This window comes from Gymnoscopelus braueri (assembly GCF_963280865.1).
Source record: "Gymnoscopelus braueri genome assembly, chromosome: 2".
NCBI lineage: Eukaryota > Metazoa > Chordata > Actinopteri > Myctophiformes > Myctophidae > Gymnoscopelus > Gymnoscopelus braueri.
The window spans coordinates 55554165-55581240 of record NC_137604.1 but is presented as its reverse complement, the minus strand read 5'-3'; the positions used below and the strand labels follow the sequence as shown (position 1 = coordinate 55581240).

General features: G+C 40.5%; 1 protein-coding gene and 1 long non-coding RNA gene across 2 annotated transcripts in view; both read right to left on the bottom strand.

Moving 5' to 3' along the window:
- LOC308100615 overlaps window positions 1–27076 on the bottom strand; it is a 307745-nt gene that overhangs the window by 158733 nt on the left and 121936 nt on the right. The window lies entirely within an intron of this gene.
- b3gnt2a (UDP-GlcNAc:betaGal beta-1,3-N-acetylglucosaminyltransferase 2a) lies at window positions 8863–22216 on the bottom strand. Its single transcript, XM_080455828.1, has 3 exons — window positions 22015–22216; window positions 14120–14252; window positions 8863–11510 (listed from the first exon to the last, which is right to left on the bottom strand). The coding sequence occupies exon 3, from the start codon at window positions 11490–11492 to the stop codon at window positions 10284–10286; it is 1209 nt and encodes a 402-aa protein (XP_080311954.1). The 5' UTR covers window positions 11493–11510; window positions 14120–14252; window positions 22015–22216; the 3' UTR covers window positions 8863–10283.

The following is a 27076-nucleotide window of genomic DNA, read 5'->3' as shown; positions in this document are numbered from 1 at the left end:
GAGCTTGTATATCTGCTATTTTTGAATAGCCAAATAAATCTAAAGTGACACAGATGCGTTCCATGTCTTAATGGGTTAATGTAGGAGGGATTTTAAGACGTACAAACGTTGGATGTATTTTAAGTATACTGTGTGTATTCAATTGAACATTATCTGCACATATCACAAGTACTCCAGCCTATAAATAATAACTAATTATCAGACACACAAGAAATCACCCATGTGTTTAACCAATTAGGCATTATGCTTCATCGTACAACTAATAGAAAAAATAGCCGAGTTACTGTATAAGCTACAACACGTCGCATCGTGATGTGTTGTGAGCTTGATCTTCTATTTTCACATTTTCCCCTAAAATCGACAATTAAAGTCTATTGTCTATAATCAATTAAATTGATTGGTTTGATTAACCGTTGCAGCCCTAGTACAGTAAACAGTGTGATTCTGTTCTAAAGTCCAATGCAAAAACAAAAAAAATATTTGTCCCCAACTTATGGCAGATGCATTAGATCAGATACCCATAAATATAATAATCTGAGAATGCCTAATGTAGCTGAACCATGGTTGTATACCTTTTGTGGACATAGAAACAATGACAGCCTGCCGCTCACTGTCCCCTAGGCTGATGGCGGTTTGTCTAAGGCCCTCCAGGGAAGCAGGGAGTGCCCTGTGACGCGCAGGCGCCTCCCCAGTCTGGAGCCAGAGGATATACAGGACACCTGCATCCAACCTGGGCACAGAGACGGCACAATACAGGCAAAAAAGGCTTAATAGCATGTGTAATATTGTACAACCAGTGGTGGAAAGCAACTAAGTACATTTACTTAAGTACTGTACAAATTTGAGGTCTTTGTACTTTACTTGAGTATTTCCAATTTCCAATACTTTTACTTCTACTCCACTACAGTACATCTCAGAGGCAAATATTGTACTTTTACTCCACAACAATTATTTGAAAACTTTAGTTACTAGTTACTTTTCAGATATAAATTATGATATGAAACATACATTAACCACTTTAGCCCTATTTTATACATAGCTATTTAAAATAGCCGATCTACAAGCTCACAATGCGTCGCATCGCGACGCGTTGAGAGCTTGTAGATCTGCTATTTTCAAATATTTTAGTACTTTTACTTTTGGTACTTAAAGTACATTTTGATGCCAATACTTTTGTACTTTTACTCAAGTACATTTTTAATTCTGGACTTTTACCTGTAACAGAGTATATTTCTATATAGCAGTATTGGTACTGTTACGTAAAGAATTGGAGTACTTTTTCCACCACTGGATACAACTCGCTTTCCATGTTTTCCACTGCAGATAGGATCCCCCATCTGCAATATTATCAATGTAGCTGTCCTCATGGCTACAACCACCAACTACTTAAAAAAAAATCCAATAACATTTTAGGCTCGAAATAGTTGCTCAATATTGTGTAAGTCGTAATTTACAATAGGCTAGCTAGGTTAAAAGTTTAATAACAGTATTCGGGTGCTTCCGTGCAGTGTAGGGGAGTCCATCCTATCCTGACGTAAAAGACTCTAGTGACAATTCTCTCTGACTAATTATAGTCTGCAGTGTTTTCACTTTTTGGTTACCACCTTGCTTCAATGGAGGCTGAGACCAAAAAGTACCAGGTACTTTTGACAAACGGAAAACCAAAACAAAAGGCGAGTAGAGTCGAGCGAGTGTCATGCAGTGGAAATGTGTCATTAATGAGTGTCTTGTAGTTTGACGGCCATCACACCCCAATGGTCTCAGATTTTAGCAGGTCATTTACATCATATTCTGAATTGTGACTACTACTGCTGCATTCTGCAGAGTTCGGCCACAGCCATTGTGGTTTGAGGAATGTTTAGCAGACCTTTGCAGACAAGCATATACATAAAGCCATAAACATACAATCAAATTATCCTGTACTTCAGAATGGAACACAGGTGATACTCAGAGGTGCGTTTGTCGTGTACACATACCTTATTGTTCTTTTGGATGATGTGCTTATAGGGTTATGAAGAACCAGCCGTGTAGAAATCTAAGGAAACAAGAAAGATGTAATAAGATTACTGTATGACATGGGCTAATCTGACATTGGAACACCATCCCAGGGGGCTGTAGGTAATCAAAATCAATATTTAAAATCACCTCTCAATGAAAATTGTTACAGCAGTAAAGAGCACACTATGATTTATGGCAGTGGTTCTCAACCAGTGGTCCGGGGACCACTAGTGGTCCTTGGGGGGGTTCCAGGTGGTCCCCAGCTAAATGATGGAGTTGGTAACCAAATGGACCCTTATAGATCTTTAACTCTTGAGAGTGTAAAATGGAACCAAATGGAGCCGTAGGGGTCCATTTGATTTCATTTTACGCTCTCAAGAGTTAAATTAATGTTAAACATCTGCATTACTTAAGTAAAGAATTGTTATTTTGATCAACGTTTGCCCGTTAGCTCTCCTATTGGTACCCCATCAATACAGCATGGAAATGTGGACAAAATCGTATCCAACGATAACAAAATATTGTATGTTTTGGGTCTGAGAGGCTAAATCTCATCAAACGGTGGTTCCGTGGCTCAAATGCCAAATAAATAATGGACCTTGATATGAAAAGGGTTGAAAACCACTGATTTATGGGATTGCAATTTCTTTTTGACATACCAAGTCCACTACGGACTTCAGCAGTGACGTTGCCACGTCCTCCCAGGCCTCTGCAGGATCATGTTGGAAACTGACCTCAACGGTGACTTCAAACAGAAGATCTGAGAAGCACCAAAATAAGAGGTTAGTCATGATGTAACCACACATATTTAATAAAAAGTAATATGATAGGATTTCCTAACGCTCAGTCGGCTCACCCCCAGGTAGATGTGGAATGTGTCCGGTATGATTTCTGTCATTTCCTATAGCAGAACAGAAACGGGCCAACATCAAACACAACAGATAAAAAGCAAAAGCTATACTTGAATGAGAACAGGTTTTTGACTTGTTGTAACAGCATTTAACCCATTAAAACCAGGAAAGCATCCGTGATTTAGATTTCTTGGGCAATTCATACAAGTTCATAGAGCGTCACTTCGTGCCGCGCTATTAACTTGTAGATCTGCGATTCTTTTTTAAATCGTGAAATCTTTTGCAAATCCTTGAAAAAAAATATATATATATTATATATATATATATATATATAGTTGCTGTCCAGCAGAGACCAGCTAACTCAATTTTTCCGCTTTTGCATTTTTTTCCATAAATCAGGGCCATTGAACACCCTTTACATCTGTGTGTTGCTTAAAACATTATTGAACCAATGAAAAGTATTAAAAAACGCTTCTGACAAAACCAGCTAACTCCATTGGATCCTCAAACTTTCTGCTAAACCAGCTAAGTTCACCAAAGGGGGGTGGAGTTAGCTGGTTTAGCTGACTCCAGGCTCCACCCCCTTTTGACCTCCAACCTCATTGTGAGCTTGGAGGTCCATATCAGTTCTTATCAATGATGAACAAAACCTCTCCACCTTTTTTTTGTTTTTGTCATTTCCTGAAAAATGAACATTTTGGAGTTAGCTGGTTGCTGCCGGACAGCAGAGATATATATATATAGTACTTTCAAAGCAAAACTTTTTAACTCAAATCTTTGCTTCCGAGGGTCCCTGGAACAAAATATTTTGAGATGGGGGTCTACAGCTCAGTTCTATTGTACATTTTGGTGCACATTATACAACTGTTGACCAAACCCCACAACACATGCAAAAAGGACCATTGATTATTATTTTACGAAAATGAGGCCAAAGACATGCGACACACATCTCCAGCTGGAATCGAACCAGGGACGTGTCAATTATATGGTCAACACACTGGTCAGCTACAAGTGCACTCCCAAAGGAAACCATTTAGGTTACTTAAATATGATAGGCCAAGTGGCAAAAAGTATTCCTGTGTATAAAATCTGTATCTTTACCTTTTAGCTGAATTGCAAAGATGGACCCTATAGTTTGCTTATAAATGCTTAACCTACCTAACCTGAATGACTTTATGCCGTTTTGAACCTTGATGTGATAACCTTCCAGAGGAATGGGTAAAGTTATTTGTTGCTTTGCCAGAAGATAAAAATCCAATGTACAATTATATTTTCAGGAGTTACATGTAAGCTGCACAGTGCATGCCCGCAGCCCCATGTGTGACCTGTCAAGTTAACCACATTAACCCGAGGATCCCTATACTTGGGCGAATTGGCCAAAATAGCAGCTCTACTGTACAATCTCAGTAGGTCTGCTATTTTCAGCAAAGAGATTTGATGCAGAGGGAAAAAAGGAGTGGACCTGGTACAGAGCCCCGGGGAACCCCGGTCAATTAAGTATTTAGTGTTCAAGTGGTTAAATTAACATCTTTTGCTGTATACCCACCGTGCCTTCTATGGCCCAAGCGTGGTTCCACCATGTTGGGGTGGGGGTGAGGGTGGGTGCGTGTCTCCTCAACATCACGTGAAGCCTTAATGAGCTGCTGTATACTGTTCTCATCATCTCCAACTCGCTCTGAACCTCCAACCGTTGCAGCAATGGTGACCTCTGTTGGACCTGGTGTGGTGGAGTCATTCTCAGCAACAAGAGTGGCGTTTTCTTGTGTCTGGACATCATCCACATCTCTCAGTGTTGCTGAGGGCGTAGTATGTTGGTGTGAAGGAGGGAGGGGATGTCGGCCTTCATCTGCGGGTTGTTGTGCGACTGTGTGAGAAGCACCTCTCCCTGCGCGGTAAATACCCTGGGTGGACATTGCCATGTTGGGCATAACGGTGAAACGGGATACGTCGCTGTCATTCACCCGACCGCTGTCCTCCTGTCCCTGAATTATGGGTGGTGACTTCAAAGTGCCATCGGTCTCTGCTTGTTCCTCCTCTGCCTCCCCTGGAAGGTCAGCTTGGTCATCATCATCATACATACCTAGGGATGGGACGATAATTGTTATCGTTATCGTTTATCGTGATAAAAAAAAAAACGCTCACAATAATCGTATCGCGGAGATTAAAATTTATCGTGAAATTGTCCTCCATCATGGCCATACATGGCTGCTGGGTCGCAAGACAAATTGACAATTGACTGACAATAAAGTATTATCGTATCGTCATATACTGGGATCAATTCACCGTTGCCGAGCTGCATATCCGGTACCACTTAAACCCTCTAGAATTGGTAAATCGCACCGGTAAAGAACGTACTTGATAGTCTTTTTTTTCACTCTTAATCTCTTTTTGTGACACGTTGAGAACTTGTAGATCTGCTATTTTTGGCAAATGTTCCACCCCAGACTATGGATGCTGGGGTTCAAGAAGTGGTTAACAAAAGTGGCATTTTGAGAGTTCTACTCATATTTTGATTATCGCGATAATATTGTAAATCGCAATATTTTGGTCACAATAATCGTGACATGAAATGTTCATATCGTCCCAGCCCTATACATACCTTCATAGTCAGCCTGAGGAAGAAACGTAGGGTGTTCTAATAAAACCGTCTTCTGTGGGCTTGTATCGATCGTGGGCACGAACCTAGTGAAGCTGTACCTCTGACCAAGAGGCTGCTGTGTGACCTTGTGTTCTACACGCAGCTTCCTGCCTCGTTCTGCGACGTCATCACGAGGAGGACTATATGCGACCGGCGGTCCAAAAGCTTGGTACCGACCGTAGAACCCCCTGTACGGAGGATCAGGGTAGCCGCCGATGAGCAGAACCACATAGAGCGTGTTGGAGAGGGATATGAACTCGGCTTCTCGCCAGCACCTCTGCAGGACCTTGTGACCGGCAAAGTAACCGGCGGGTTCGTCCACGTGGATCTGGTCTTGCTTGAGGAGGCAGGCGTCCTCCGGGGCCAAGTCCTCCAGGTAGAGACGCACGCGCTTCCCCGGCGCCACGACGATGGTCCAGTTGCACCACAGCGGGGGGCTGGAGCACAGGTAGTCCGGGGAGAAGAACTCGCCGCGGTCGCCGCCGCGCAACACCTGGTGGCAGCTCTGCATTGCGAAGAACGCATTTCTGTCGTTTCCCCGACCATCTGAAGAACAACGAAAGAAAGAACAATAGTGCACAAAGTTCACCTGGTGAAACATGCATGATGAACAGTAAAATCATGTGTTCATTTCAAGCTGCTTTCAGGATATGTCATGACCTAGCTGTCCTGCTGCCCTGGGATTCGAACCCTGGTCACTAACATTCTACCTACCACGCTTTCAATATGGAATACTTACTTGGCCAGGGGAGGTAATGCACAATATGAGCTTGTCAACCAGTATGGTGTCCTACCCGACACCAGGGTCTACATTTCTTAATGGAAGGAAGTCTACATAGTTACTGTAACAATAACCTATTGTAGGCCTACTCTGCCATACAGACTGGTTACAGCAGTGGTGGAAAAAGCACTCACATCTTTTACTTAAGTAAAAGTATCAATACTGCAATGTAGAAATACTGTTAGTAGAAGTCCCATATTCAAAATTGACTTGAGTAAAATTACAAAAGTAAAAGTACTCATTATGCAGAATGTCCCATTTCACACGTTTTCAAATGTACAAATTAAACATCTTAGGGCTTGAGTGGGTAATGTATGTTTTGTAATAATAATAATCTAAATCTACAAAGTAACTAAAGTTTTCAAATAATTATAGTGGTGTAAAAGTACAATATTTGCCTCAGACGTAATGGACAGTACTTGAGTAAATGTACTTAGTTATAGCACTGCATACAGTTATGTTCAGGCCTAGGCCTACTCATTCAATTAAGTTCCAGATTAAAGCTTGAGTTTTAACTGAGTGTGTAGAAAATGGAAATACAATCAAGGAAGCCCTAATAATGCAAAATAAGGCGTTTCTAGATGAACGACTTGCAGTTACTATTGTCAATAAAGTAGTGTCAAGAGATCATATTATGTAGCCCATTGGTTCTCAAAGTGGGGTCCGGGGACCCACAGTGGTCCTTGGGGGGGTTCCAGAGGGTCCCCAGGTGTTAATACAGCGTCACAGTCATTTTTTTTTTCCTTTTATACTTTGGCTATTCAAAAATAGCAGATCTACAAGCTCATAGGCAATATGAGCTTGTAGGTCTGCTAATTTAGAAAAATCTTGAAAATGTGCAAATCTTTGAATATATATATATTTTTAAAGCGAAAAACATTTTTAACTCAAATCTTTGCTTATCGGGTCCACAAAACATTTTCAGATGGAGGTCTGCGGCCAAATGTATATCAATGTTAGCTGTAGTATACAACCCTCATAGACGTATTTATGATTCTGACGTCTTCGATTGAAGACGTCAGAATCATAAATACGTCTACGAGGGTTGTATATACTACAGCTATATCAATGTAGGGGTCCTTGGCATGAAAAAGTTTGAAAACCACTGACATAGCCTATGAGTGAGAATAAACTCTTTTCAAATTGCGATTCTTACCCCGAACATCATCGGCGCCGTTTCTATCTGTCTGCAAAACAAGACAACAATCATATGTCACCTATAAAGTTTAATGTAGGGGAGGCCTGGTGGTATGATGAAAATGAATTGAAAATGCACAACTTACCCAAGAGTCACAGAGTTGAGAAAATATACCAAATATGAGCAGAAATATGAATCTGCTTTTCAACCTTAAGCAATTTTTCGGCATTTTACTTGTAAGATGTACGACCATCAACAGGTCTGTCAACTTGATCTACTGTGGAGGGTCTCTCACCATCAACAGGTGAAACATATCAAGATGCTGATTTGTTTTACTGTGTAGCAACCAGCAGAGGTCGCTGTATGCTTTCAATAAAGTTCACCAATAATATCCCTTTTCTACACTACAGGAGGCCTCTATTGACAAAACCACCCAGAATGTGTAAAATGTACAGTCAGTGATTGCTCTACATATTTTTGTTTGTTTTTGCATTACATTCAATGTAATAACATTGATTGACCACATCAAATTAAAAACATAGATGAGGCTTCATTTAGAAATCTATCACTGTGATGATCGCTGGTGGGCAGAGGGGCCAAGAGCCCTGCCTTTTAGTTTCAGGTTCATAAGTGATTCAATTTAATAAGAAATAAAAATATATGTCAATAATTATTTTCTTTTTTTAAGTGATGTATTTCTACATTACCGCATATATTTAAAACAAATATTTAAGGTGTGTTCCAATGATATGTCTTTAACAAGGGAGCTCTGTCCAAGATAACAAGCAAATTTGACCACATAATACAAATAATTAATCAAATATACACACAATTTTTTTTTTACACATTAAACAATCCCAAGTAAAACAGCTGCAAACTTACAGTAAAACTTCTTCCCAAAGTTTGGAGTGAGAGAAGTGGCAGGTTCTGAGAAAGCAAGTTGTAAGAACTTGTGATTAAAAAAAGCAACTTAAATAACCAAGGAGTTGCCCTATTATGGCTTTGTAATAAAAGTGAGCAAATGAAGCTATCTACAGTAAGTTAAAGAGTTCTGTCTTATCATAAATCTAAAGTGTTCCTATAGCCTTGTGAGAGTGGTAGCAGAGGCGTAAACCTGCTGCATTACTGCAGGTTTTTAAAATGTAGATGTGCCCAGACTGCCCACAGCTTGTAACCTCTCCCAGTAAGCTTTTACTCCAATCTGCTGTGTATCACCACAAATTAACTATGCAATTAATAGTTTTCCTTGAGACCACACAAGGCAAATGAACCTTGCCCCTGTTCACAGAGAACTGCAAGCAGGCCACTGATGACGATTGTCGCTTTTCTGCTCCATCAAAAACAAAAAGCAAAATAAATCCACAGATGACTTTTTTCAAATGAATGATCATACAAATATATCCAGATATTTATTTCCCACAATGACTCACATAATATAACAAACAAACACCAATAATCAAGGCCACACCCTAACTCAAAATGAGAGTTGATGTTACCGAAGTTGTAATGGACTTATGAACACTTAAAAAGAATCTAACTCACGTTAGACACGCACGCACACACACACACATGCACACAATTACAGCAGCAATATATTTCACTTTGACAGCATACATACTGTAATGACAGCTGGTAACAAAACAAAAGAGCCAATTAACGGTAATCACAAAATGTACAATTTCATTCATCAAAATTCCATTTGTCTCAAGTAGTAGTAGTAGCAAATTATATCAATATCATAGGATCAAGTGATTAAAGTGACATTTTGGAAGGGTCACATGGTCAAGCTTTTCCAATAGCCAATATGCAGTGATGTAACACTGAACCCAACATGCACACTTCTTGTAAGCTGCAGTGGGTAAAACCAACAGCGAAATTCATTACAACATAAATTCATACAACACCTTGGTATGTCACTTCATGAAAACAGTACACAATGGTAATGCTGAGCGAATACAGTAGAATCAGACTACGACTAACCTCCAATTTTATATATCGCTGAAGTTCAGTAGTAAAACATATGGTGCAGTAGTTACTAATTTCCCCTACAGAATGACATGTATTCCTGCTGGTCTAAGATCAGATTTCACCAGCACATCTCCAAATGTGTGTCATTAAATAAAAAATTCCACAGAGAGAGAGTGCAACAAACTCTCTCCAAACGGAATACTGTGGAAAATATACCATGTACTGTATGTAGTAAGAGCTTAGGTGTAATTGAATGACTAACTTCCTTTTCATGAGTTGTTCTGTGGTCTGCATTTATATAGCCTCTTTCTCCAAAGTGCTTTAAAATGTGTTACATTCACCTTTTGTGTGCGTGCGTGCGTGCGCAATGTTGCCACATCTGTATTTTAGTGCATGTGACAATTAAAATAAACGTAGAACCATGGACCTTTCACACTCACAATCACACACCGACAGTAGATGCAACCATGCAAGGCATCAACCTGCTCAACGGTTTCACACAAATTCAGGAGCCACTACTTCCTGAGCCAGCTGTTGCTCTTGTTTGGAAGGTTGCTTTACATTTTTGTTGTTTTTTAAATATTTATTTATCCAGGGAAGGGTTTATTGAGCATTCATACTCTTTTTCACCACCACCACCCTGCTCATCATATAGTTACATACATTTACCCGGGAGTTGCTTTGTACAACCAAAATCTTGAACACAACTGAACACCGTCTCAAACGTGACCAATTAGATCACATGGTAAAGAGAACACTGTGTTGCGTGAATTTATTGTTCACTTCTGAACAACAACCCGAACAGATATCTTACGAGTTCACTCTTTAACATCCGTAAGAGTTGTAAAGGACTCCAATAACAATAGTATGTAGCAAATGCAACTCTTCTTCATAGATGGATATGAATGCTCACTGGCACTCTACGCCGGGATCGGCGAGCCAAGACCATATCTGGATAATCTCCTGTGGCGTCCGACTGTGCACCAGCATAAGGCTCTTATAGACGCACGGGTTGTACCTGTACTTCTCCTCAATGCCAAACGTCCTGAAGCCCTTGTGCTTTTCTGGGACGAGGCCCAGCTTTTTCAGACACATCCCCGTATAGACGTCATCGATGGGGTACAGGGCCACCTGTCGAGATATCGCGCTGAGACGCAACGCCAGTTTGCCGGAATACAAGTACCCTCCACCCCCCGCGTACGGCGGGTACTGTCCGACGAACACGCTCTCCGGGATGAAGTACTTGAGTTTGGGGTCCCGGTGAGGGCCCGCGTTGTCGATGACGTCGCCTATGAACAGATCCGTGGCTCTGGCCTCCGGGAGGCCTTCCAGGAAATCGATGATTTGCAGAGTGTTGACGAAGACGTCGTCGTCGGCTTTGAGGATGTACTGCACGTGAGGACAGTGTTGGCTGAACCAATCCAGGAAGAGAACCTCCTTGAGGGTGAGGTTAAAAAAGGTATCCCTGTACTCCCATTGGAGGATGTCCCTGTGAAGCTCCGCCTCGTGCTCCAGCATCCACGACAGGTCGGGGAAGAAGTCGATCGACGTGGCGCTTCCCAGCAGGAAGACCGTCACCACGGTACGATTGGCTAAGACCCCCGCCCGCCCCCAGGATTCGCGAATGGCCTGCCGCCGATCAAAGTGCGGCGCCAACGACTTGATAGCCAGCAGGAGGTAGGGTTTATTATCACATATGTGGGGTTGATCAATCAACAAGGGGTAGGTCCTGCAGTGCATGTGGCTCAGGAAGTCCTGGAAGCGCTGCGGCAACGTGTTGAAGTCCCAGATCTGAGTGGACACGCGGCCGTCCGTCTCGCAAGGGTTGAGGGGCGCCGTGTCGTTCAGCCAATCCGGCAGGTCGACGAGGAGGGAGTCGTTGGAGAGGGCCGACGAGAGGATGGGGTTGTAGAAGAAATCCAGGTGCTGCTGCTCCTTGTTCCAGAAGGACTTGCTCAGCACCTGTCTTCGCCAGAACCTCTTGGACGGAATCCGGACCTTTCGCCGATCGCTTTTGTCCCCGCCCAGGTTGCGAGACACGACCACCAGGACGCAGATAAAAACGTTGAGGACCAATATCATGCAGATCACCCTGGGTTTCCTGCGGCTGGTGGGCATGTTACCTCCTCTCTGGGCCTGGAAAGAGGGAGGAACAGAGGTTAGATCATCGAAACGTGACAAGAAACAGCAGCCTACAAATCTGGCATAATCAGCAGTTGCGATCTGTCTGCCTCTGAGGTTAGCACACTTACAACAAACCCAGGATAGAACATAGGTACATGTAGAAACATAGAAAAGACTGTCTTTTTAAGAAGATGGGAGACAAGAGTGTGGAATGTGTGGAAAACGGATTTCGAGAGAGACTCGGTTTAGATTCAGAGCTCTTTTAACCGTAGTCCTGCAGGAATGGGCCGATGCGCACATTTCCTGCTCTCTCCTCTCTTCCTTCAACAATGGCAGACAGGCATCATGGGATTCAAGTTAGACATGCTCATGATACCAATTTACCAGCAGCATTAAGTCATGGCATATTGACTCCATACACACAAAAGTGCTCATGCATCTCAACACCAGTAGTGGAAAGTAACTAAGTATATGTACTCAAGTACTGTACTTAAGTACAATTGTGAGGTATTTGTACTTCATTTGAGTATTTACAATTTCCAATACTTTTACTTTTACTCCATTACATCTCAGAGGCAAATATTGTATTTTTACTCCACTACAATTATTTGAAAACTTTAGTTACTAGTTGCTTTTCAGATATAAATTATGATATTATTAAACATACATTAACCACTTTAGCCCTATTTTATACATAGGCTATTTGAAAATAGCTGATCTACAAGCTCACAACGCGTCGCATCGCGACACGTTGTGAGCTTATAGATCTGCTATTTTCAAACATTTTAGTACTTTTACTCTTGGTACTTTAATTTTGATGCGAATACTTTTGTACTTTTACTCAAGTAAATGTTTAATTCTGGACTTACTTGCAACAGAGTATTTCTATATTGCAGTATTGGTACTTTTACTTAAGTAAAGAATTTGAGTACTTTTTCCACCACTGCTACACTTTTCAAGCTCTTATAATTATTATTATATATCTTTTTTTTTATCTGACATGATATTCATCACATTGGCATGCAATTCAATGTAAGGAATTCTAAAATAACACTACTGTAAATAAGTGATTTCTGAAACATGTGGGTCCTGACTAAGCAAGTTCACATGACCGCGACAGGAAAATCCCAGCAGCTGAAAAAAACAAACAAGGAATGAAGCTTAACCTCAAATGACATTGCACATTAAAACACATTAAACATCAACCAGCTTAAAATAGAAAACGTACATACACACACAACAGAACTGCACTTTCGAGCACTGTAGCAACAGTCACTCTGTTGTTGACTTTACCTACCTAGTGCCAGATGGTTTGATGGTTAACACAATACAGTGATTTAAGCTAACAAAGATTTGTGTGCAAAGAGAGAACATTTCTCTCTTGCCGAACCACAGTTGCTCTCCACCCTGCTCTCACTATTAAATACAAACGCTGGACTTGGTCCTTTTGTTTTTTGTGAGAAACAAGGACACTGGCATGTGTCAACTCAAAAGTCTTCAGAGTAAGTGTGAAAGGGTTCACAAATAGCAAATGAAGTCATCAGCACTTGCAAATACGTATGCGACACTTTTAATCCGCACAGCAGCAGAATGACACATTTCAGTTCCTCAGTGTTTCTGAGAAATGTGAATGTGGAGTCACGTTATGCAAATCATGCCAAAAAGTGTGAACTTGATACAGTAGGTTCTGTTTATCGGGTTTTTAACAGGTTATTTGGTCAAAATTCTTAGGACATTATCATCCATATATCTTTATCTTTAACAGTTTTTTATTTCTTTTGTCATAAACATACAAATCTTGTCATAAACATACACATCTGTAACAATAAAAAATATATATATACATTTATATGTTGTTGAAACAATGATCTTGTTATGTATAACTCACAAATGTCTTTAAAAAATTAATTAAGAAGAGAGAAGGTCTGAGTAAAAAGAGTAAAGGAAAAGAAAAGGAAGAAGAGAGGGAAGAGAAGGGAAGGGAAGGGAAGGGAAGGGAAGGGAAGGGAAGGGAAGGGAAGGGAAGGGAAGGGAAGGGAAGGGAAGGGAAGGGAAGGGAAGGGAAGGGAAGGGAAGGGAAGGGAAGGGAAGGGAAGGGAAGGGAAGGAGGGAAAGGGGAACCCTGCTGTCTCGCCTAATGCTCCATCCACTTAGGTCTCCTCATCAAGCGGCACCTGTAAACTCTCGCAATAGTCAAGGAAGGGGGTCCAAATCTCCATGAATTTTTTGAACAGACCCTTTAAGTGTGTATTTGATTTTGTCTAGTTTCAAGAAATTAAAGATTAAAGTCTCTTTAATCCACCTGATAAAGCTGGGTGGAGAGTGTTGCTTCCATGAAAGGAGGAGAAGTCTCCTCGCGAGCAGAGATGTGAAGGCTATGATTTCCATGGGCTTTGCCTCGTAACAGGTCTCTGGTATGAAGCCAAATAGTGCACAAATGGGGTTGGGAGTGATGACTTTTTTAAACATCTCATCCATATCTTTTGATACTGCACACTTTCGCTTGATTGGGTCTAGATTGTTTTGCTTCTCTGGTTTCCAAATTAGCTGGTTCTTCCAAAGAAGTCTTTATTCAAAATGTGAAAATGTGTATTTTTCAAAATGTGAAGACCTGGTTTTACCTGACTGGTGGGAGATGCTCGGTCCGTTGTGTTTGCTGACTGCCCAGAGCTCTATTCAAGCCATGTGGTTCAGTTGGTTGGTAAACATCCCCAGAAGACGTATAGGTGGGGGCCTGGTACCTTATTAAGCCACCTGGAATGAAGCACAATCACTCTGTGAATCAGACAGTACACACTACCACCAGTGTTGTAAAGTAAATAAGTACATTTACTCAAGTACTGTACTTGGAGCATTTCCTATACTTTTACTTCTACTCCACTATACATCTCAGAGGCAAATACTGTATTTTTACTCCACTACAATTATTTGAAAACTTTAGTCCTAGTTACTTTGCTGATATAAATTATTACGTTATAAAACATACATTAACCACTTTAGCCCTATTTTATACCTAGGCTATTCTTCTTAACTGGGTTTAGCTGACCTTTGATCTGAATTTTATTCATTTCGCTGTTTTATTATTATTAAAACATTTTGTTCTTTGTTTTTAACATGTATCACTTTGAGATTTGGTTCAAATATAAGTGTGTTACAAATAAAATGTATTATTATTGTTAAATGTCTGTTACTAAGGAGCCTCTGTGCTTTTGGAGAAGTTGAATACACCTCTCCAACGTCATTAAACATGAATGCCTTTATCAATTCATTAAATATGTTTTACTGCTGCACACCTTGTATGAGTACTACTGTATGGCTGTGAATATTATACCTTCAATAATGCTGCCTTTTACTTTAACCCTGCATTCAATCCGGGAAACGCATATATGTGTAATTTTGGATTTTTAGCTATAACCATTATTTTATACTTTGGGCTATTCAAAAATAGCCCTACAAGCTCCGAGCTTGTAGATCTGCAAATTTTTTTAAAATCTTGAACATTTGTGCAAACATTTTTAACTCAAATCTTTGCTTGTGGAGGTCCCTGGAACAAAATATTTTACAAATGTTCACTTTAAAAAATATATATTCAAAGATTTACACACATTTTCTCTAAAATAGCAGATCTACAAGCTCATAGCGCGCCAATGTCTTTGGCTAGCGGCACTAGCCAAAGACATCTAAAATGACAGAGATGAGTTCCAGGTCTTAATGGGTTAATGTCACATAAAACATTGGGTGGCGCTAGAAGGCTTCATCCACGATGCCCAGCAAACGTTCCGTAACATTTCACGATAATTCGCCCATTCTATTTTGAGATAGCTTGTGTGTAAGTGGAAATCTTGGCCTACGGGTGGCGCTGCTAGACGAAAGGCCAAGGAGTCAACAAAATCAGCAGGGATCATCCTCTGGGGGAGCAGGAAGGTGCACCGCAAACCCTATGAAATCCAGACGGTAGTTCTAGACATGTTGTTTGGAGCCAAACGTTGGATTGACTGAACGACCAAACGTTGGATGGACTGGAAACCAGACGAATCTGCCAGTGCGAGAAAAAAAAATTGCGCTTGGCAGATTTGGTCTGGCACCGCTCAGTTGTGATTGGATTTCACTCCCTCCGAAGTAGTGAGGGACCAATCATGTGGGGCCGGTTTATCACCAGAGGCATTTTTTTAATTTGCCCCTTGGAAATGCAGGTTCCACACAGAGATTCCAGACTAATATCTCGCAGTGACATTAGTCTGGCCATGCCAGGCTATGACTGACCCTCTATACTTAGTAAACGTAACCTGAATTGGCTCTGTCCTTTGTCCGCTCTTTTTTCCCTCTATACTCCAAATCTCTCTTCGCTGACAAATTGCCGATCTACAAGCTCACAATGTGTCGGAACAGGTCACGTTGAGAGCTTGTTTTTTGTTCTTGTTTTTATTTTTGTTTGTTTGTGTTCCCCCCGGCACAACAGGGGAAGTGGTTAGAGCCCCACCACCACTAGTGTGGCTAATAATTGTAATAATAATGATACTTTAATAAGTAAGTAACTAAGTAAGTTTAATAATACTTTTATTTGTATAAGACTTTTCAAAATAATTTTCCAAAGTGCTCTACAAAACAGGCCAAGATCAAGCAAACGCACAAGCAGCAAGACACTGATAAAGAATGCAACTATACCATTAGACCTTCTCAGTGGAATTGCGTTGCTAAGGAACAGCTTGGGTCCAACATAAGCACTTTGAACCTGACCCTATATACGTACTTAGTTGAACGGGGTCCCCCAGGGCTCTAAACTAGATCTTCTAGTATTTCAACACAAATACAAGGTAAAAGTAAGGTGACATCATTACTTATGCTGCGGCTTTCACCATTGCAGTTTAAAATAGTATAAAGAAGGGAGAATAAAAGAAAGGAACATAAAAAAAAGTCTGAGAATAGTGGAGAGTTAAAATCAGTGTCATGACTCATGTAGATTAAAACAAGTCCTAGATCAAAAATGTAAAGGAGCTTTCAGTATAATGCGCAATTGATGAAAGACACAGGAGACAGGCTTAGGTTGTGTTCAACAGTCTGACAGTTGCTAGATAAAAACTCTGCTGTTGTGGTCTGGTGATGTGGCTCTTGATACTCTGCTTGCATAGAATCAATTCTCCCCACTTTTCACTGAATGATCGTGGCCAGAACAGGGACGCTAGGGTTCATGAGTTCATGAGTTCATTTGCTGTCAGCTACTGATATCCACAAACACTGCAGCAGGACATAAACTTGGACCCATTTAGAATGTTTATGTTTTCAAGTAAGTGTGAAAAGGTCCAGATATTAAGGAGCAAATAAAAGGGATTAAAGAGCTGGCTAAGAGAAGGGATAAAAGAAAAGAAAAACGGGAAGGCTAGATAATATAAAATGTAGCACAGGTCAAATTTGGAAATGATGTGAACATAAAAGAATCAAACAATAAACCGAAAACAAATACAAAAAGAGCAGAAAAGAAGAGCTATGAGAGATACGATTTCGGCAACTAATATAGTGGAAATATTGGTACATGCCCCACAGGTACAAGAGGACCTCTTATTCACAATGAAAGTGACCTCATCCAAGGCAGTACTGTATATGGTATATCACTAAACAAATACAGGAAAATCCTGAGTGTTGATTTAATCCTGCCTGCAAGTGTAAGAGGTTTTGTGTAAAGGTCCCATTTTAGTCTGTCATAGTTAAATGAACACTCAGGATGTTGTTGTCTGCAGGCAGTGGTGGAAAAAGTACTCAAACGTTTTACTTAAGTAAAAGTATCAATGCTGCAATGTAGATATACTCTGTTAAAAGTAAAAGTCCGGAATTAAAAATTTACTTGAATAAAAGTACAAAAGTATTGGTATCAAAATGTACTTAAAGTACCAAAAGTAAAAGTACTAAAATGTTTGAAAATAGCAGATCTACAAGCTCACAACGCATTGCGATGCAACGCGTTGTGATTGTAGATCAGCTCATGTATAAAATAGGGCTTAAGTGGTTAATGTATGTTTTATAATGTAATAAATTGTATCTGCAAAGTAACTAGCAACTAGAGTTTTCAAATAATTGTGCTGGAGTAAAAGCACAATATTTACCTCTGAGATGTAGTGGAGTAGAAGTAAAAGTATAGACAATTGGAAATACTCCAGTAAAGTAAAAGTACCTGAAAAGTGTACTTAAGTACAGTACTTGAGTAAATGTACTTAGTTACTTTACACCACTGCCTGCAGCATACATTCAGCATTCTATTATGGTGTGCTTTTGACCACACATGCAAACTATGAGTATTGAGTTACCAGTGCAGCAAGGTGTTACTTCTTCTTTTGTTTGTGGTCTTGTTACAGAAATATACCAACAGAAATGGAACATCAAAACCCTGGTGAAAGAGGGCTAGTAAGATGAGTGTGATGATCCCGCTGGCACTAGGAGCAGAGCAAAGGACACCTCGTTCCACTTTGGAGTCAGTGAATTATCTCTCTGTGCAAACACTCACGTCAGCAGCAGTCAAATAATGAGAAACACAAGCATTGTGTGTCCAACCTTTGAGTGTGAAATAGATATTAGCATGATCAAAATACTTTAACTACATTAACCCTGGCGTTCATATTTTGGGCATGTTTATGTCATGTCAAAACATTATAAACTAGAAAATGTGCTCCTCGGAGCACAAGTCTCCGCCAGCAGACCCGTGCTATTTTAATAGCACGGGTCGTCTTGGTAGAACGGGTTGTCTTGGTAGAATGCGCATGGTTTTTGGTGTTCTGCAGGGGCGACTGAATATGTAGTGTCTGCATCTAAAAAATGTTCTTCTTGAAGCAATGTTTCATATGGGAGTCGTCGTAATTGACTGGTTTGTTCAAATGCTTGTCTGTCTTCTTCATCTTCATTGTCTTGAACAGTTTCAGCAGTTGATTGGTGTGTTTGATCTATGTCAGTTTTCTCTAGTGCTACATAATTTATTTGATCAAGGTGGCCAATTGTTACAGTATTAAGACTTCGGCCTTGTTGTGGGATCAATTCAACTCTATAGTCCTCTTCTGTGTTACTGTTGTAGATGAGTATGCTTTCTTAGCTTTGGCCTTCTGCGCCTTTGCTTGACCAATGTTAGGTGTTCTCAGAGGGACACACACACGCACGGACGGGTGATTTGTACTGGAAGGTACTGTTCCAATCAAGAGTGATTGATCCTGTCTTACCAACATAAATGGCTTTTTGAAGTGACACACCTATTTATAGGATTTTATTTCGTCATGCGTCCCTCTAGCCAATCAAAGGCATTGGTGTCAACATATTGACACGTGTCACGTGGAGCTTGACCAATGTTAGCTTGGCTAGGAGGGAGGTGAACACACAGCAGGACGAAGCGAAAACATACTCTCCGCCTCCGGCGGAGACAAAAATCACACCCAGTGTGAAGTGGGCGGTGTGGTCACAGTGGTCATCACAGTGATGGAAGAAGTGATGGAAGAAGTGATGGAAGAAACCATAACTTTAAAAAAACACATTTATGTTTTTTTTTAAAGTTATGGTTTCTTATATAGGGCTATGCACATGTGTCATGTTTCCCTAGCCAATCACAGCCCTGAATAGACTGTGATTGGCCAATCACGGTGCAGGGTTAGGGGGGTACATTTCTGGCCAATCACAGCGCAGGATTTGGTGTGCAAATATCCAAACCTCACATATAGGGGCGGTTTCACCGCCCAAAAAAATCACTCCCAGTGTGAAGTGGGCGGTGTGGTCATCACAGTGGTCATCACAGTGATGAAAGCTCACTTTTAAAAAAAATATATTTTTTAAGTGCATAGTCCTATTTATAGGTTATTAATGTCATCATGTGTCTCGCTAGCCAATCACAGTGCTGAATAGAGTCAGCCAATAGAGTCAGCCAATCACAGTACAGCTAGGGGTGTACTAATGAGCCAATCACAGTACAGCAAATGTGTACTAATGAGGTGTCCCAACCCCACTTATAAGGGCGGCTACACCGCCCAAAAATGATTTGTGTGATGTTTGGATAAAATCTGTACGAGTAATATCAAAAAATGTGTTGTGCACAAATCGGCCTCCTGGTGGCGCTATAACAGGCCCATGTAAAAGTTTTGGGGCAGAGGTTCTGAATTGGCATCCAGTGTGTGTGCACAGTTTCGCAGCGACCGGGCAAACGGTGCCGGAGATTAGCTGTTCACAGACAGATGGACACACGGACACACGGACGGACGGACGGACAGGGGGTAAAACATACTCTCTCGCCATGCCTTCGGCCTGGCGGAGACAATAATGCAGAAGTTGCGAAAGTAGCAGCTCTAAAGGCTTGTAGATCGGCTATTTTTTGCTATTTCTTATACGACAAGGCATATTGCTTAAGTGACTAAAGATACACTTTTGTCATACACATTAAGTGTACACAGAACATGGTTGTGTTCTCATTCTCAGACAGACAGACAGACAGACAGACAGACAGACAGACAGAAAGACAGACAGACAGACAGACAGACAGACAGACAGACAGACAGACAGACAGACAGACAGACAGACAGACAGACAGACAGACAGACAGACAGACAGACAGACAGACAGACAGACAGACAGACAGACAGACAGACAGACACACACACACACACACACACACACACACACACACACACACACACACACACACACACACACACACACACACACACACGGCTGGGAGGGAGTTAAATATCTTTGTATTAATGTCGCTCTGGGCAACCCTGCAACAACTGACTAGCCTGTTTGTGTACTAACAGTTAACCTAGTTCTGTTATCTATGACTTTGGCTGTAATGAGAGCAGGGAGCTTAAACTCATACTGTTACTGTATCACTCTGAGGTCCAACAGGAAACTACATTTTCATTAGAGCATTTTAAACCTGAAAATAGCTGTTTTTGCCTTAAAATGTATTGAAAACCTGGGTGTTAAAGACAGAGCAACAGATACGTTTAAACAGTGGTGGAAAAATACTCAAATGTTTTACTTAAGTAAAAGTATCAATACTGCAATGTAGAAATACTTACAAGTAAAAGTCCGGAATTAAAAATGTACTTGAGTAAAAGTACCAAAGTATTGGTATCAAAATGTACTTAAAGTACAAAAGGTAAAAGTACTAAAAATTTCGAAAATAGCTGATCTACAAGCTCACAACGCGTTATATATATATATTTGGGGTGTTTGGACAGCTAAATCTGCCCGCCCTAACATTCTGAAAAACACATCTAGTAAATAACGTTTTTTGATGTCAAGCAAATCCAGACCATTGCAAATATAGCTGGTTTTGCATAGACTAGACACATTTATGTACATTGCACAATCAATACAGTACAATTAAAGTAACTTCCTCCACTCATGATGCATGCTGCTTTTTTAGCAGTTGGAGAACCTTTTTCTCCAACCTCATTTTAAGGCAACCAATATTGTTGTATAGATATGGATGTAAATATCAAGTTTTCTCTTATCTGTTGCCCTATGTTTAAATCTAATCTGTGTGGTATCTATCACCTTGAACTTTTTCGTGCAGACTGCTTGCACATGATAGTCATTTAGAAAGATACATTCTACCAGTGCATGTTTGTATTGTTAGCAATTTAGGAATTTGAAATTATTGTACTGTTGGACAAATTCATTTATCTTGATAATAGCTTAAAATGTCTTCAGAGCCATTCAGCTTGTGATCAGATGTGTAGTTCTGTAATGTTAAATGTCCAACAAGACTGGGTGTCTCAGTAACTTTATTGAGTTTCCCCTATCTGCTCCAAAATACACCTTATTATGATGATAATCATAAACTACAGTTTAGATTAGAACTTGTGTTCATAAGTGTAACATCTTCAGATAATCGCGAGCATCAGGCTGAGCTGAGTTAAAACAAAAACAATATGCACCTTCTGCTTACTATCACTCACTAGTGTTATATGTATTAAAGGATACAGGACATCTGGGCACCTCGATGTGAAATTGGCTATTTTGTCCAAACTGTAAATACATTTTAAAAAAGAGTAAAGAAGTAGGCCTATACAACATGCAGGTACATCATTATCAGACTTAATTTATCCTTCAACTTCTTGTTTATGCCCCAAAATGACTGCATGGATATACAGGTTTTGTAGCAATTGCAGAAATATTAGACCTTAATTTTCGAATGTTTAAGCATGTTCTAATCAAGTTTACTTTGCTTGACTTAAAAACAGTTTCCACTCAGACCCCACTCTTCGCTGGTGCCCACCTATGGCTATGTTACCATATTAAATAAAATTATTTAAACGTATAACTATCCACCCCCAACTGTGGGGTTTCCGCTACACCTGACCTGGAAGAGGACTTTGTAATACTATCACGGTCAAATACATAACTATGAGAAAAGTTGACATATGACACATTATCGCCTATAGTTTGCATGTTTTCGTACAGTAGCGATGTACCGACCCAGATCATAATAATCACTAATCAGGTAAATCGGCAGGAGGACACGTGAGAATATAAAGTGAAACTTTACCTGAATCATAAACGCTTCGGTCCTTTCTTTCTTTCTGCAGATCTCACAACAACCAGAAGCTATCCTGTATGTTAATCATATCAGAGATCAAGCCATGGTCCGGTCATTCATTAATTCTCAGGTGGAACTTGGTCGCAGTCATTTACGGCCATTTACGAGGCGAAAGGTCTCGCAGTTTCCCGTTAATAAATGGTTACATTGGCTCTAGTCTAGACGGCTGATCGTTACAGTGTAGCTACTGGTTGTTCTGTAGAGAGGTTAGGTTTATGTGCACTGACTCCTCCTTGAGTAGTTGACGTATCATTATGCTTCAGGGGCCGCTATCTCTCTGCTAGTGTTTTTATGGTCATAGTAAAAGTAACTAAGTCATTTATAAAACCTCTAGGGTAGCAGTGGCACTTTACTTCAGTAGCTGTGTATCTGTATGGGGCGTTATAAGGCACCATGATCGTGTTATAAGTAGACTGCAAGTGTATTAGATCAGTGGTTCTCAACCTGTGGGTCGGGACCCCCAGGGGGGCATCAAAAGTAATCAACAAACTATACAATAAAAACTGCTCAAACATTGGCCAAATTGTCAAATAATATAAGGAGGAGATTTTTTTTTTGCTGTTCTGCAAGCTAAGCATTGTGAGTTTGTAGATCTGCTATTTTCAAAATATTCTATTCTATAAATATATCTTTGGAACCAAGTCAAACAAAATGTAAGGCCTCAACTCCTACATTCCAATTGCTTATCAGGGTGGGGGGTCCCCAGTTCAAATATGATTATTAATATTAATATGATATAAGATATTACCACAATGCACATTATATTTACTTTTGTTATTATAACACACACACGCACGCACGCACGCACGTGCACACACACACACACACACACACACACACACACACACACACACACACACACACACACACACACACACACACACACTAAAACTAACTATCTAAAACTGCACAGTTGTTCGCTCAGGATTAGATTAGCTTCAATAGTTACAATACTCTCTCTTGACTTTGTAATTGTAGTGCAGGCCAGGGTACATCTTCCCATGTAAATACCTTTGTTCATTATTTGGTTTATTGCACTTTATGTCATGGTCTGCCCCTCAGCTCTCTCCAGCCCCCTTCAAAGGCAGCCCCTGGCAGTGGTGGGAAAGTATATATTTTTTTTTACTTAAGTAAAAGTATCAAAACCGCAACGTAAAAATTCAAAATTGACTTGAGTAAAGTAGCCAAAAGTATTCAAAATAAAAAGTACCAAAAGTAATAATAAAGTACCAAAAGTAGAAAGTACGCATTATGCAGAATGTCCCATTTCACATAAAAATCTTAGCAGATCTACAAGCTCACAATGCGTCGTGTTACAACGCATGAGCTTGTAGATCGGCTATTTTCAAATGGACGAAATGTATATAGGGCTAAAGTGGTTATGTTTTGTGATAATAATCCAAATCTATACAAAGTAACTAGTAACTAAAGTTTTCAAATAATTGTAGTACAATATTTGCCTCTGAGATGTAGAGGAGTAAAAGTAAAAGTACTGAAAACTGGAAATACTTTAGTAAAGTAAAAAATACCTCACAATTGTACTCAAGTAATAGTAAATGTACTTAATTACTTCACACCACTGGCCCCTAGCCACTCTGGCCACATTCTCCAGTGCTTGGACATTATTCCACTGTTCTCTATTCTCTCTGTCTTTTGTCTTTTGTCTCTTGCTCTGCTCTCAATCTTTGCTCTATTTTTCATTCCCTCTCTTTCTGTCTCTGGCATCTCTGTCTGTCTCTCTCCTCCGGCCCCTCCCACATTCCTCTCCACCTCAGATATCCTGTGTTGATTGCCCATTCACCTGCGTCCTGTTAAGCCCGGTGTACATTTATCTTTTTGTAAAGATTTGTTTTTTTGGGCTTTTTCTGCCTTCATTGATAGTATATAGTAGACTGACAGGAAATGGGGCGAGAGAGATGGGGGAGTGACATCAAGATGAGGAAGAAGAATCAAGAATCACTTTATTTGTCACGTTCCACATGTACTTACATACATACAGAAAATGAAATACCGTACCCCCTCAGCCACTAGCAGTGCAACATAAAACATTAAGCCTATCTAAGAAACGTAAAAGACCCAGACTAAAAACAGCATAAACAAACATTAAAAAAAAAAAAATACGTATGACGTGAAATTTATCTAAAAAGGCTACCAACACAGCACATGTAGGTAAAGTGCCATGGTGCAATCCTTTAAAAAAAGTTACCAGCACAAGTCTTAGTTGTGCATTTCAAAAGTGCAATTACATCATGTCCAGTCCAGCACAGTCGAATCAGTTTAGGTCAGTTGGGGTCATGCAGCAAAGGTCATCGGGATCAGGATTCGAACCTGCGACACGCTGTAAGACATTAGCACCCCAGGTGCCCGGACCGCTACGCTAACCGTCAAGGCCCCTGTATCCATTTATACTCCCCTCTGCTCTCTGTTCCTTGCCAATGTGTTGAAATATGTTGATGAATAATAAACTGCGTTTGGGTTCTACTGACTCTCATGCCACATGTAACACTTTAGCGGTCAGACACTTGGATAATCTACACTTAGTTTTAAGTGATGTTTTTATGAAGTATTTTATATACTTTAATGTTTTATGTATTGCACTCTGGCCCTAGGGGCACTATTTTGTTTTTTGCAAACCTGTAAATAGAATAATAAACTTCAACTTGAACTTCATGTAAGATCTCTAGTTTGGATTACTGTTACAGTCTGTGGACATTTCAAGATAAATGTACATTGATCAGACTTAGGTTATAAAGTGATTGCGGTTGTGACAGGTCTTAAGGAATGGAAGCCTTGGTCACAATGGTTGTGTTATAGTGGTGTAAAAGCTATTTGGGGATTACACAAAGCTTCCCTTTCTGGCCCCCTCTAGTCAACCAGCCACCACAACGTGAAATCTAGAGGCTCAATGCCTGCCTGACACCTAGATGGTGTGGACAATATCCACATACACAAACAGAAGAGAGAAACTTTGCATCACATCTCTAATGATAGTGGCTCGAAACAGTCTTGCTGGGAATCAAGATATGGACAAAATAGGTACAGTATACACTGAAACGCATCACTCCCCAGAAACAATGCTTCTACCTTGTAATCTAAGTTGTAAAATGTTTTCAAGAAAGGTAACTGAAGGTACAGTAGTAGCCACCTGTTTCCATTCATCAGGTCTTACTGTATAGTGTATAGGCATGAATATGATTTATATATACCCCACACACACACACACACACACACACACACACACACACACACACACACACACACACACACACACACACACACACACACACACACACACACACACACACACACACACACACACACACACACACACACACACACACACACACACACACTATAGGCTAATGCTGAACTGTGTTAGTTGCTGTAGTGCAGTTGGACCAGTGCCACAAAATTACTGCCAGTAAATTCAGTATTATGTATTCAATTTATAACAGCTTATTTTCTCTGTGATTCATGCGGTTCGGGTCAACCTCCTACTCAACATCAGACCTAATTTTCTCTTACAATTGTGCCCTACAACTGTCCTGGGGATTGAGGGTGGGGGAGGGTGGGATAGGGTTATGTAGTATATGTACATTGTGTTTGTCTTTTTTGTGATACGATATGAAAAGATTTGTATGTGCAGTATGCTTGCCCCTGGGCCTTGTACTAAAAATAAATATAAAGATCTTGAAAAGAAAAGAAAGAACATCAGACCATACCCTAGATGTTCTAATAATGACACAGGTAAACAGTGGGCTCTTATGCAGTTTTCGACATAGATTATCTTAACACTTTTTTACGGCGTGGCTCTGTAGGAGGGTGTGTGTATCCGGAGCTAACATTGGCAGTGGGCTGGACCGATCTGCACCAAATGTCATGTGCCCACTGCCAGTAGGCCAAAGAAGATCTTACATGCACTTTTTCCACATAGCGTTTTAGATATATTTTGATTGAATTTTATAATGCAAGTCAATCAGATCTCATCAGATCAGATCTCAGAATACATTTCACCAGTGAATTGGGATGTAAGGAGTTGTGTTGCTCCTGGTCCTGGAACATAATATATTACTTTGTAACTTTCTGCAGGACACTGACAGAATGCAGGAATCAAACTTAAATGGTGGAGCACAGGTATAAGATATTGGTGATACAGTACATACTGTAGGTTTTGGCAACCTCGGCGATGTCTGTAATGAAACCAGGTGTTCGCCATCACCTCAGGCGTTTATATGAATCGGGTGCTTGAATGCAGAAATCTGTTGATGCAGTAGAAGTATGAGAATGTTCCATATAACTGATATGAGGTTAATACCTGAGCTGTGTTGCAACAAGGGGCCCAAGGGTAGCCTGGTAAACCCTCCCTCCGGAAATCTCATTTCTATTTGATTCCTGGAGTGAGTCTGGCCTGATCCGCCTTTCTGTAATATTGGCTGTGCTGGAGTTGGGCGGGAGTAATACCGTTGACTGACAACCCCTTCAGCCAATGATAATTTTTCCCCTTCAGCCAATCAGCAGTTCACCAGTCTTAATGTGACGCGACGGGACTTTTGAGACAGCCATACCCAAAATGGGTTGCCTTATTCGGATAGAATGGTGTCACTGCCCGCCCCTACCGGTTCTCTAAATTTTTATTTTTAAATAGGCTTTGTCATGATTAATTGACCACATATATGAAGTTAAACAACTAAATTCTATCCAAACGATATCTTATAAGTAAATTCCGTGCCTCAAAATAGAAGTTAGAGAGCTTTTTGAAGTAAAAAAATAGCGGAGAATTGGCCGCACAAGAAAAAGATGGCTGCCGTTCGTGTTTTGGGCTCACTCGAACTCGCCACCTGATTGGCCAACGTAAGCTGTCAATCACAGAACAATGAGCGACGACGCTGATAGGCGCGGCCGTTTGGCATACACAGCCAATATTGCAGAGAGGCGGTTCATGCCAGACTCACTCCAGGAATCAAATAGAAATGAGATTTCCGGAGGGAGGGTTTACCAGGCTAGCCCAAGG

Coding starts and splice junctions, on each gene's coding strand:
- b3gnt2a (XM_080455828.1), bottom strand. CDS start 11,492: ATGCCCACCAGCCGCAGGAAACCCAGGGTGATCTGCATGATATTGGTC.